At 46.0% G+C, this 12,885-nt stretch overlaps 2 protein-coding genes across 2 annotated transcripts in view; one reads left to right on the forward strand and one right to left on the reverse strand.

Moving 5' to 3' along the window:
* CLIC2 (chloride intracellular channel 2) overlaps nucleotides 1-12,885 on the reverse strand; it is a 16,611-nt gene continuing 3,726 nt past the window's right edge. The window contains exons 2-6 of the mRNA XM_081897507.1: nucleotides 9,624-9,733; nucleotides 8,799-8,924; nucleotides 4,117-4,223; nucleotides 2,799-2,980; nucleotides 1-1,600 (exon numbers count right to left, since the gene is read on the reverse strand). Of these exons, the coding sequence (XP_081753633.1) occupies nucleotides 1,439-1,600; nucleotides 2,799-2,980; nucleotides 4,117-4,223; nucleotides 8,799-8,924; nucleotides 9,624-9,733 (687 nt within the window). The 3' untranslated portion in view covers nucleotides 1-1,438. The remainder of the gene's footprint in view (nucleotides 1,601-2,798; nucleotides 2,981-4,116; nucleotides 4,224-8,798; nucleotides 8,925-9,623; nucleotides 9,734-12,885) is intronic.
* The window catches only part of LOC309361998 (protein eva-1 homolog C-like), a 24,626-nt gene continuing 23,949 nt past the window's right edge, over nucleotides 12,209-12,885 (forward strand). The window contains exon 1 of the mRNA XM_081897433.1: nucleotides 12,209-12,292. The gene's annotated coding sequence lies outside the window, so the exon portion shown is untranslated. The remainder of the gene's footprint in view (nucleotides 12,293-12,885) is intronic.

Below are 12,885 nucleotides of genomic sequence, written 5' to 3' on the forward strand. Positions count from 1 at the left end.
TTGTATATAAAATAAAGTTTATTATAAAGTTGTATATAAAATAATTTTTTTTTTTACTAGACAGTAAACTGGCGCATCTATTTTTTTAAGTGGAAAGTTTCCTTGTTCTAGTGCAATGGAAGAAGGCTAAGAGATTCCTTGAGAGACAAGCACACCAGCAAGTGCCTTTGTGGCACCTGAAACACTAATACACATTATTGTGGCATAAGGGACCATGGTCAGCTGACACAGACCGGACCGGACTAGTTACCTATTTAGCGTAATATTACCTCCTTTGACGGGCAGCCCAACTCTAGCTTCCTGGCCAAAGCAGAGTAAATGGCAGCCTGCCTCCCACTTGCATTAGTACCAATACTTTCAAAAGGATTGCCCAGAGTCATTCATGGAAGAGAGAGGGTTAGGAATGTCTCCTGCCTGAAACCTAAGACCCACTCCCAGACAATGCTGAGCAAGATGGCTCAATGGCCCAACTTTCAGAATAAGCAGCCTCCTATGTTCCTATGTGTGATGAAATGGGCTCTGGCCAAGGTGCATTTATTAGGCAACATGCATTAAATCTTTAATGTGCCATAAGGACATGTCTGTGTATTTGTTTTTTGTTTTGCTACAACAAACCTCTGAAATTTATCCTTTAGAATCATAGAACTGTAGAGTTGGAAGGATCCTGAGGGTCATGTAGTCCATTCCTTTGCAATGTAGGGATCCTGCCCACAGCTGTCCCTGGGTGGCCTCAAACCATTAACCTTCTGGTTAACAGCCAGACACACTGATCCAATGCACCACAGGAGGGCCAGAGATATATTTAATTGTTTTCCCCAGTGCATGGTACATACCTGTATATTTGATTACATTGCAAACATTGCTACTACCCTCATACAGTATCATTAGCTATTAACTGGGGCGGGCAACCAGCACAGATCTTGTCAGCTGAGATGGAGCCAAAGGGGAACCTGGAGTGTTGTGGTTAGAAAATGGCAACATTTAGTGATGATTGCCTTCACCGGCCCCAAGCAAGCATTTTACAGGTGTATGTTTCCCAGCCCCCACCCATCGGCTCTGGCTCCACCTACTGTTGGCCTCCCAGCTACCCGCCATACTAGTCTCAACGGCCACCAGCCCCCCACTGCCACATACCAACCATGTCCAAAGGTCATGGGTTGTTAGCTACTTCTGCCACCACAAAGTGGAATGTATAGCACTTCTGGGCAACTCATCATGGGAAGAAGGCACTCAGATGTGACAGAACAGAAAGAATGAAGAGACATCTTTTCCCCTAAAAAAGTTTGAAGAACTCCTTTAGGTCTAGTGTAGTGGAGTGTCCAGAACAAATGTGAGGGATGTCTCTTGAAGCCAGCATGATGAAAAGAACTTGCTGACGAGAGCCTCTCAAGAAGGAGAGTTGGAAATGCCAGGAGCCAACATGAATGGAATATGGCTCTTAGCTCATCTTCTTGGCCACAGTGGCATAGGTGCGTTCAATCTCCTCATCAGCTGGGCAGGTGTGACTGAACTCATCGCGGGCGTAGGCGTTGTGGAGATAGCGCCAAACTGCTGTCATCTCCAAGGGGATCTCAAAGTTGCGGTACTTTTTTGCAGCGATCTGAGGGGAAGGGATGGATGTAGAGAAATAATAATAATTGGAGACTGATTTACTCTTAAGCACAAAGTGTTGCTCAGGAGAGAGAAAAGTTGGGGCAATTAATTGGTGATTAAAGCTGGTGCCAGGTTTGGCATGATCCCTGGGCAGGATTATCCAGCACCCCACCTTAGCAAGCTTCCTTGGTGGTAGAATTCCAGTGGGAAATGTGCAGCTGTCTGCCCCTGGTTGGTTCCAAGAGGCAGCCATTTTAAATTGCCTACAGTGGCCCAGAGTGCAGAACATTGGGCGCTCCAAGGCATCATGGGAAATTTTAAATGGCAGTCTCCCAGAACCCACTGCAGAGAGGGGCTTGTGGCAGCCATCAGCACTGGTGGGCCCTGCTGGAGTGTGTGGGCCCGGCCAGCTGCATGCCAATTCCAGATGTAGTTAAGGTAGAGAGCATGACCTGGACAGAAGTTGACCACAGTCTCTCTGTGCTTTAGCTTACATAGAGGAACACAGGAAGCTGCTTTAAACTGAGTCAGACCATTGGTTTATCTAGTTCAATATTGCCTGCACTAACTGGCAGTGGCACTCCAGGGATTTAGAGGGAGGACATTCCTAGACCTTCCTGGAGATGCTGGGGACTGAACCTGGGACATTCTGCATGGAAAGCAGATGCTCTGCCAATGAGCTAAGGCCCTTCCCAGCCCTTGTTTGTTGTATGGCAGCATTTGGGAAATTCTGATCCTGTGGTCTAGTGACAAATATTTAGCCCATCTCAAGTCAAGGCTGCAATCAAGCAACATCTTGGGTGGAAGACAAGCTGCAGTGGAACAGAAACAGTGCTGTTAAGTGACAGATGTGGTGTATAAGAGTGTTGAACTCTGACCTGGGAGACCAGGGTTCGAATCCCCATTTAGCTGTGAAGCTCACTGGGTGACCTTGGGCCAGTCACCGTCTCCCAGCCCCACCAACCTTGTGGAGTTATTGTGAGGATGCAATGCAGATTGGTGAACCAAGTGCACCAGCCTGAGCTTCCTTGGAGGAAAAGGTGGTATATAAATTTAATAACTAAAATAAAATACAATAATAATAAACATGGGGCAGAAAGGGAAATGCCTTCTTGCATCCCTACCCATAAGCAGCCGCTTGGAGAACTGAGCCTTGATCTCAGGAATAGACATCATCAGCTTAGTATACTGGGAAATGTACTCACCTTGATTATGTGGAGTTTAGGGAGCAGGTTGCAATCAGCTAATGTCATCCAATTCCCATCTAGGAACTTTCTCTTGGAGACCAGCACATCTTCTGCACAATCTTGGTCAATTTCCTCTGGGAGTGGGGTGCTTAAATAATCATCCAGGCGCTTGAATTCTCTCAACAAAGCCTTTTCCATATCTGAATCGTAAGAACCAGCCACGAATTTAAGCGTTTGTCCAATTTAAACAGTTTTAGTCCTTCATTTCGCTTTTGCTTTCTAACCAATTTTATCTATTGATTGATGGACTGCCCTGAAATATGTCAACATTGTTATATTTTAAGGGCTTTGCCTATGAGCAAGATAATGGCTGCATTTGGCTGCCAAGCTATACCATAGCTCAGCATGGCATGAACAAGCCTAGGAAAGCCTTGGGCTTGCACAAACACCTTTCCTTCTGTCCACCCCTGGCACAACCAGGAGGAGAATGGGGGTGCTTGTTGCTTCCAGTTTTGCTTAACCATCAGGGCTGGTCCAGCCATTAGATGGGGTGAGGCTCCCACCGCAGGTGGTTCAAGCCCCACAGATGGCAACCCTTTCATTGCTTCTGTCAGTGGCAGAGAAGTGATGCCTGCATCAGCACTGATTTTGGCTGACACCTTGCCAATTTCAGGCAAGATACTGTATTGCCGAAATCAGACAAGATCTCACAGAGCATGGGAGATCTCACTTGAAATCGACAAGATCTCACCCCAAATCAGCGATGATGCTAGTGCCACTTCTCTGGCATCAATGGAGGTGGCAGGGCAGGTGGTCAGGCAATTTGGTGATAAAAACCAGTTAAAAAACCCTCGAGGAAATTAATCTGGATTTTAGTGCAAATTTATTCTTGTAAACACATTTTTTGCCCACAGTGTTCACTCACGTACAGACTTCTGTAATGCACTTTTGAATATGATTCTCACTAATATATTTGCTTTTATGCCCTAATATGTGCATTTTTGTAAACATTGTTTGGTTGGAAAAGTGGCACCACAAAATTTGGATAAGTGCACATGGCAAAGGACAGCGGTATTTTAGTTAGTGTATCATTTTGGGAAGGAGAAATTCAATTAAATAAATTTAAATACTTAACTAACTGACCAACTGCATCCCAGATAACTCGGTTCTGTCCCCCCTAACATGAAGCCTGCCCCCCTAAAATAAATGCCATGACTCCCAGATTATCGAGTTCCCTCTTATGAATATGATAATACAATTAGCATCACCCCTATGTATTATCCTTGCTTATTTCATTCTAGATATTTCCCTAAGGAAATAAAGTTAATAATCTTACTTTTGTTTGCTTCCTTGTGGGGGTTCTTGATGTACGCAGAGAACTTGGCAAAAATGTTCCTGCCAACAGCCATAGAATCCTGGTTTTGTGGGGTGAGCCGGGGGTATCTTAATTAGAAGTACAGAGTTAATTTAGATGTGCAGGAAAATAACTCAGAACTCTCATGCTTCCATTGAACTAGCCACTTGCTTATCTTATTGTCTCGAACCCCATCTCATAAGAGCTTGAAAGCACAAGAGACACAATTCTGGACACCATAACAAGGTATTCTAGAGACATGGCATACAACTGAGCACAACACAAGGTCTCTGAAGCCTCAGAATGGTAAAAAGGAGCAGAGTCTGGTAGGGGAGGGGTGGAGGCTAGTGGTACCCAGCAGAAACAGGAGGTGGAACCTGGAAGGTTATAGGAAATACCTGGTAGCTGAGTAAACAGTGTTATCTCTCAAGCTAAGCAGAAAACAACCTGCCCCCCTGATTCTGGCTTCTCCCCACTAAGATTTTACACCTCATTCTGAAGACTCTAAGAGGCAAGCTAAACCCTGAAGCTTCAAGTCAACTGTTGAGATGGTACAGAGAAATCCTGTATCTAAGTGGAAGCGTTGTCTTCAGTTTTGCATGGAGGGTAAGTCCTGGACAAGATGCCTTCAGCCACCACTGTCTGGGCATCCACCTCCTCATTGCTTTTGCCACTGTGTGCTGATTTGTGTTGTCAAAATGACATAAGGAAAAGCCCTGCTGCTGCACCAGGCCGGCCACTGGCCCTTCTAGTCCTGCATCCTGTTTTTGCAGTGGTCATAGGAAACCTGCAAGGGACCCCTTGGGCCAATTTGCATCACCACTGAAAAGGATGCTGCTGCTGCTGCAGCTCCTCCTCCTCTTTGCTCAGCCCTCCAGCTTGCTGCTTTAGAGAAGACAGGCGAGCAGGCAGCAAAATCAAGGAGTAGGAAAATCAAGGTCAGAGGACTCTAGGGGTTGCCAGTGGGGGACCACTACTGGGAGCCCAATGATGCTGACCTTTTAAAAATAAGCTTTGCTACTAGGCAACAAAATTTGATCAGGCAGGGCTGGCAATTTGCTGAGCATTCAGCCTCTGCACAGCTGTTAAAGCCCTTCTGGTGCTGGTTTGTGGGAAGAGAAAAGCATGTAGGTACCAGCAATGCAACTTACAACCAGCAGAGGGTACTGCTGTAATACTTTGCATTTCCTTCGAGCCCTTGGCACTGACCTTTTAGGCTGTGGACACGCCATATATTTAAAGCACATCGTTTCCCCCAAAGAATCCCGGAAACTGCAGTTTGTCCCTCACTGAGTTATAATTCCCAGCACCCTTAATAAACAACAGTGCCCAGGATCCTTTAGGGAGTATCACGTGGTTTAAACATGCTTTAAATATATGGTATGCCTTAGTGTAAGGGACGCGGGTGGCGCTGTGGGTAAAACCTTAGCGCCTAGGGCTTGCCGATCGCATGGTCGGCGGTTCAAATCCCCGTGGCGGGGTGTGCTCCCGTCGTTCGGTACCAGCGCCTGCCAACCTAGCAGTTTGAAAGCACCTCCAGGTGCAAGTAGATAAATAGGGACCGCTTACCAGCGGGAAAGTAAACAGTGTTCCGTGTGCTGCGCTGGCTCACCAGATGCAGCTTGTCATGCTGGCCACATGACCTGGAAGTGTCTGCGGACAGCGCTGGCTCCTGGCCTATAGAGTGAGATGAGCGCACAACCCTAGAGTCTGCCAAGACTGGCCCGTATGGGCAGGGGTACCTTTACCTTTACCTTTACCTTTTTATGCCTTAGTGTCTTAAGCTGAAATTTTGACACCAAAGTGTCTTTGGGGATTTTTTACAACAAAGGGATGTGGAACATGAAAACAGCATAGTTCTCTGGGTGCAATCTATACTCTCGTGTGACACCTGAAAGACTAGATTCAGAATGGCATACACTTTCTTTCTCCCCAAGAAGATAAGAACCATTGCAGCCTAGTGGTTAGAGCTGGGATACAGTACTTGTGGCCCTCTGGGTGTCATTGGACTCCAGCTCCCATCAGCCCCGGCCAGCAAAGCATCTGCGTTTCTCTTGCGCTTGTGACTGATTGCAAGGGAGACCCTATGCAGAGCATTAGTCCTTTAAAGTGCCTCCTGTTTACTGCAGCTGTAGCCAGATAATTGAGAGAGCACGTGCCAACTATGACCGCATTTTGGCTATGCTCCTATCCTTAGCTCTCTTGTTTCCCTTGGCTTGGCTATGGATGCACAGTCCTTTAAAGAGCAAAGAGACCCCATAAGGGAGTGGGGGTGGAAATAAATTCTTGAACATCTCTGCCATTGCATCCCTACAATTGAACACTGGGGCATGCATGTAGTCTTCCCATCTGCAACCTTCTTTGTGCCTCTTCCACTTTCTTTGGGGCTCTCTGTGTCCTTCTCTCTCCTCCTCGACACCCACCCCTTCTTCCCTGCAGTGATAGAGAACTTCCCTTTATTGTTTTTTAATCTCTCCAGCCAATACACTTCCTCCCCGATCCTGGTGGGGAAACAGATGGGTTTTACAAGCAGTCCCTGTCTCTCAACGGGAGGCCAAAATCACGGTCACTCCACCCCTCTGCAAGAGGTCGTTGCTTAGTTGCATATGTTCATTTCACATTCCGAAAGACACAGCTATCACGTTGGTGAGCATCCTAGCAGAGCTAAAATTGTGTCGCTCTGGACTCTGTTGCTGTCGCCTTCTGTACAGGGGTCGGGAAATTTTGGGATGGGAAACCTGTGCACTCCAACTCCCATCAGCCCCAGCCATCATGGTCAAGGATCAAGGATGGTGGGATTCACTAGTCCAAAGGCAAAGGACAAAATGCTGCCCCCTCTGCATTCCTTGTAGAGAATCCAACTAGATTGGCAATTGATTCTTATTGGCCAGAATCCTCTTAGCATACCTGAAGGCATCAAATCAGCTTGAGGGGGAGCATGGCAGGCCAAGAAGCATGCACCGGTCTGCCCCATCATCAGACGAGAAAAGCCAGTGGATTTGGAGGGAACAACCAGAGAGCAGCTACCACTGCTCACCAGTGTCTGCTGCTTGAGGCAGTAGCCTCACTGTGCCTTGTGGTAGGGCAGGCCCTGCCTTGAGTCACACATCCCTGCCATGGTGGAGGCAAAAACCAGTTTTGTCTGGTGAGGACAAAAAAGAAAAACAACAGGAAAAGGGTGGAGGCACTTCCAGACCGATGCTAATTTTTGGTGGGATTCAACCACATACCAGCAAAATCAAGCTGTGTAACTAGGAGACCTTTCACAAAAAACCCACTTCTCTGATAGATCAGACTTTCTGCAGTAAGGAAAGGAATGGGGAAATGCACTGGGAAGTATAGGACAACACTTACTCTGATGCAACGTCATCTGACCTCCCTACAAACAAAGCAAGATGGATGCTCATTAAGTAGCCAATATTCACTAATCTCCGTGCATGCATATTGGGGTGAATGCTCCATAAACAGGGTGTTTGGAAGCACTCAGAAATTAGTTTTTGGTTTCACCCGGGGAGCTGGATTTCCTAAATAAAAAAACTCCAAGTAGACTGACTTTACGTGTTGGGCTAGCAAGGCCTGCATGTGTTTTTGCTTCTGCACCCTTATATCTTTCTCGAAATACAAATGATTACGATGGCACAACCATTTCCCAGTGGCCTAAAGAAAATAGATGCTGTAAGGGCTGCCATGGGCTTCCTACGGTACATGGGAGGAGCCTGATATAATAGCGCCTTATTCTCCTTTCCCCAACAATAGAGTGTTGAGATATTCTTTGGACGAAGGAGTGCTTTTATATGGTGTGTTATAAATAAATCTATTTATACCTCTTCTGTTTATAAAAAGGGTAGAGCATGCAGCACAAGCCGTGTTTATTTCCAAGGTCTGACTGATGCAAGTTCCTGATTCTAGTCACATCCACACCATACACTGAAAGCACTGTTATACCACTTTACCATCCATGCAAACTGTAGCTTATTAACAGCACCCTTAACACAGTGCAGTTCCCAGGATTCCCCACATCTATTAAAGTGGGAGAATAGTGTTTTAAATGCATGGTGCAGCTGTGACCAGCCTTTTTTTATCTGTTCCTCACTGCCAGCATCCCACAGCCCCTCATCTGCAGGTAATAAGCCTCCTGTCCCTTTAACCATGGCAGCACAGGTAAAACCTCAACAGATGCAGCTTTCTCCCTTAGCGACAGCACTATGATAGGGAATACTTTATTCAATGCCTTTCTATGTGCTTCACAGCTGTTAAAGACACTTGAAGCCCTGCCAAAGGTGGTGGTTGCAAAACCTATCCTCCTGGTTCATTTAGGGAGCATTGCACATTCGGTCAGAGTGAAAGGGACAGTCAAACAGATTAAATAACCCAATAGATAAGACCACAGCTTGAATTGCCCTGCTTAGTTTGAATTGACAGGATGCAACTTTTACAAGTGATCGATTAGAGGAAGGCAGTTTCTCTACATTGTGCATGGAAAATGCAACAGGATTCTGCCTCAGCACCTGGCATTGCACATGAAGAAGAGAGTGCCTCTGTACATGCATCAAGTGCTTTTTCTGCACAACCGAAATAACATCTGAAATCAGGGCAAAGGGGCTAACATTTTTAGAGGGATATGTATCTAGGAGGAAATGAAAGGATGTTAAATATTGAGGTACTTGGGTGGTGGAAGAGTCTGCTCCAGAAAGTCTTCAATCTTCAGGAAGTCTGTTTTCAGCTCCTTGTTGAACACCATGAATGGAGGCTTGGTTCCAGGGGCCAGGTCCTTTAGCTCTTCAGGTTTTCTAAACAATGGGGGTCAACAGAAGAAGGAAAGGAAAAGGAAAAGAGTCTCCTTCTGCCTATATTGGAGGTATTCTGCCTATATTGGAGCCTAAATGGAGGCTCCATTTAGATATCATGTAGTAGTAGCCACTCCTCTGAGCTTCTTTTGAAGACTGTGCATCTATCTCCACGTGGCTATCACTGCAACAATGGCCCTGCATCCCAAAAGTTAACTGTGTATTGCAGGGAACCTCAGGCCTGAGGGCCAAATGCACCCCTCCAGGCTACTCTATCAGGCCTTGGGTATTATCCCCAGGCCACACCCACTTCCTAGGTTGACACCCCCACCGAACCAGCTTTGCATCATCCTTGAGTGTTTTTGCCTGATTGGAATAGATGTTTGCCTCTATGGCAGACAGAGAGAGAGTGTGTGTTTGTAGATAGATGCACAGACTTTAAAAGAAGTTTCATCTAGAAAGATGCAGACCTTATGGCTACAATACAATGTTTTTTTCCTTTCTTCCCCCAGCCACCCACCTCTCTGCTTTGTTTAACCAGTTCTGCCTGATTAACAATTCTCGAGAACTCAGAAGCTTGTTCACTATTATATGATATATATATATGTTCCTAATAAAGATGCTGCCAAACTGCAGGTCTTGGAATTTCTCTAATCTTTTGTGAAGCATGAAGGATGCAGAGGTCCACCTCCATCCTCTTACCTGGTCATATCAACTGTTGTCACGTTGAACCGGACGCCTTTGAGCCACAAGACCATGAAGAGGCTTTGGCAGAAGGGGCAGTTCCCAATGTTCTCTCCATCTAAGGCAGCCTGCAGTTAGAGGCAGAATGGGAAGCACTCAATGGCCATCCCTCTATGAGAGGAGCTTCACAACACACACACACACACACACACACACACACACACACACACACGAGACAAGGAAAGATTCTGGCAGTTCTAAACAGCTAATTTTCTGCGTTATACGGTGCACATGCAACAGAGAAATCTCAGCTCATGCTGGCAGCTGCTTTGTGGCAATGGTGGTTAAAAAATGCTTTATTTATTTAGTGTTGGGTGTTCACAGAACTTAGAATTTTAGAGCTGAATGGGGCCTTAGAGGCAGGGTTCCCCCCAGCTGGAACTTGCTGGAACTCAGTTCCGGCACCTCTTAAGTGGGCACCATTGCCATTATAAGAGAACAAGGGAGGCGTTTATGGTGAGTTCTGGCACCTCTTTTTCTAGAAGAATAGCACTGCTTAGAGGTAATCAAATCTACACACCCCATTTAATGCAGGATTTGAAGTATGAGATACAACTACAGCATCCTTGGAAGGTGACTGTTTCCCTTTGCTCAAATAGCCCCAGAGATGGAGAGTTCACCTCCCCTCACTTTACATCCATCATAGTAACACCATAAAGGAGGTCAGTATCGGTATCCCAGTATTTTGCAGAAGGGGATGAGAGAGGTGCTAGCCACAGGAGAGGTGAGATTTAAATGTCAGTAGTTTTAACCACTACATTAGCTCCAGAGGAAACTCTACGTATGGCAACCTGAGGCAGTGATTAAGGGTGCATTGTCAGTATTTCTGGATGGGATTCATTTGCATACCAGCAAATACAAGTTGCATAGTTATAGCTGATGGAGAGATCTTCTGCAACAAACACACTTCCCCGCAACATTGGACTTTTTGCAATAAGGAAAGTGATGGAGAAAATGCACTGGAAAGTGTGGGATAACACTTGTTTTGATGCAACATCATCTAACCTGTTTGTTATTATGGTATGTATTTTAGGATTTTTATATTTTAAGCTGCCCAGTGATCCTCAGATGAAGGGCTGTATAGAAATTTAATAAATACATTTAAAGTACAGTGGTACCCCAGGTTACATACACTTCAGGTTATGGACGCTTCAGGTTACAGACTCCGCTAACCCAGAAATAGTACCTCGGGTTAAGAACTTTGCTTCAGGATGAAAACAGAAATTGTGGGGTGGCGGCACGGCAGCAGCGGGAGACCCCATTAGCTAAAGTGCTGCTTCAGGTTAAGAACAGTTTCAGGTTAAGAATGGACCTCCAGAATGAATTAAGTACACAATCACTGTACATTTAAAACACCTGACCTTCCTCAAAAAAATCCTGGCAACTATAGTTTGCTAAGAGTTCTGTCAACTATAGCTCTGTGAGGAGTAAGCTGCAGTTCCCAGGATTCGGGGGGGGGGGGGGATAGGGAGAGTCATGTGCTTTAAAAGTACTTTACATGTATGTGTGTTGTATATGCAACCACTATCTAATTCTCCTGCAAACAAATCAAGATGAATGCACCCTCAACTAGAATTAAATTTTCACATAATATGTACATGTATGGGCATCTACTCAGATGTCAGTCCAGTTCTGTGGGTCTTATTTCCATGTAGAGGTAAAAGTAAAGGGACCCATGACCGTTAGGTCCAGTCGTGGCCGACTCTGGGGTTGCGGTGCTCATCTTGCTTTACTGGCCAAGGGAGCTGGCGTACAGCTTCTGGGTCATGTGGCCAGCATGACTAAGCCCCTTCTGGCAAACCAGAGCAGTGCACGGAAACACCGTTTACCTTCCCGCCAGAGCGGTACCTATTTATCTACTTGTACTTTGAGGTGTTTTCGAACTGCTAGGTTGGCAGGAGCAGGGACCGAGCAACGGGAGCTCACCCTGTTGCGGTAAATCGAACCACCGACCTTCTGATCGACAAGCCCTAGACTCTATGGTTTAACCTACAGTGCCACCCGCGTCCATGTAAGCATGCAAAATATTACTATGTTGGAGTGAAGGAACAGATGAAGGCAGGAACTGAGTGTGTGAGGGAGAGAAAGACGGGTTCCAGATGCAAATAGGACAGGTGGCTCCTGCAATTTTAATGGATGTATGGAAGAATGAACTCTTGCAAGCTGTAGCTTGTTATGCAAGCTGCAGCTACTGAAATGCGCTCCTCTACACAACTAAAGTGTAGCAGCCTAGCTCTCTTTCTCCAACCACCTGAGAAATGGAGTCCTTGCTGGGACATGGTACTCATTCCTATGCAGCTACTCAGATGAAAGTTCCATTGAGGCTTACTCCAATGCAAACTTGCACAGAACTGTAGCCTAGACTCTGATTCTTGAGCAAGTTACCAGTCTCCAAATCTCATACCACTTTGAAATGGGTTTTGGGAACTGTTTTGTTGCAGCAGCAGATTAAGCCCTTAGCTTTGCTTGTTGTTATTCCTGAGTCCTGACGTCCAGCAGGACTCCACACCATACATTTAAAACGTGACTTCTCCCAAAGCATCCTGGGAACCGTTGTTTGTTAAGGGTGCTGGGAATTGCAGCTCTGTGAGGGGCAGTGCCCATAACAGTTTCTGGGATTCTTTGAGGTAAGCCATGTGCTTTGGACGTGTGTTGGATGTGTTTTAAATGCATAGTGTGGATCTGCCCTTATTCTGCCACCAGCTGCAATGCCCCTTGCCCCCCACCCCAGGCGCAACAGACAGCAGTCACCACTGAGTAGCTCTCATGAATAGATCAGCAGGCTAAGCCCACCCCATCTCAAACTCTGGGAGGTGCCGCTTGGCTGGAAGCTGGCATTATTTATTTTCTTTCTCTTGCTTTCAAATGAAACCGTACATTGCTTCCGTTTCCTTAGGTGGGAGCTGTATCAGGGGTGAAAGCAATACTGAAAGCCCTTGGTGTTCTTTGCCAGTCTATTGTGGCAAAACATTATCTTCTTGGCCTGTGGCTGTCAGGGCCTCGGGAAGTGAGATAAAGGAAAATACACAGAACTCTTGGTTGGGAAACCTGGAAGGAGAATGACAGTGTTTTGGTATTGTGGTCCAACAGGAAGGGAGTCTGCACACTGGCCAGGGAAAGCCTCAAGAGGGAAGGTGTGGAGGAAATAATACACTAAAGTTTTCCATAACAATAATCCCCATCCTTTTATTTCTGTTTCTTTTCATTAGTGAGGCTAAGG

This window comes from Podarcis melisellensis, assembly GCF_964234715.1.
Source record: "Podarcis melisellensis genome assembly, chromosome: Z".
Taxonomy (NCBI): domain Eukaryota; kingdom Metazoa; phylum Chordata; class Lepidosauria; order Squamata; family Lacertidae; genus Podarcis; species Podarcis melisellensis.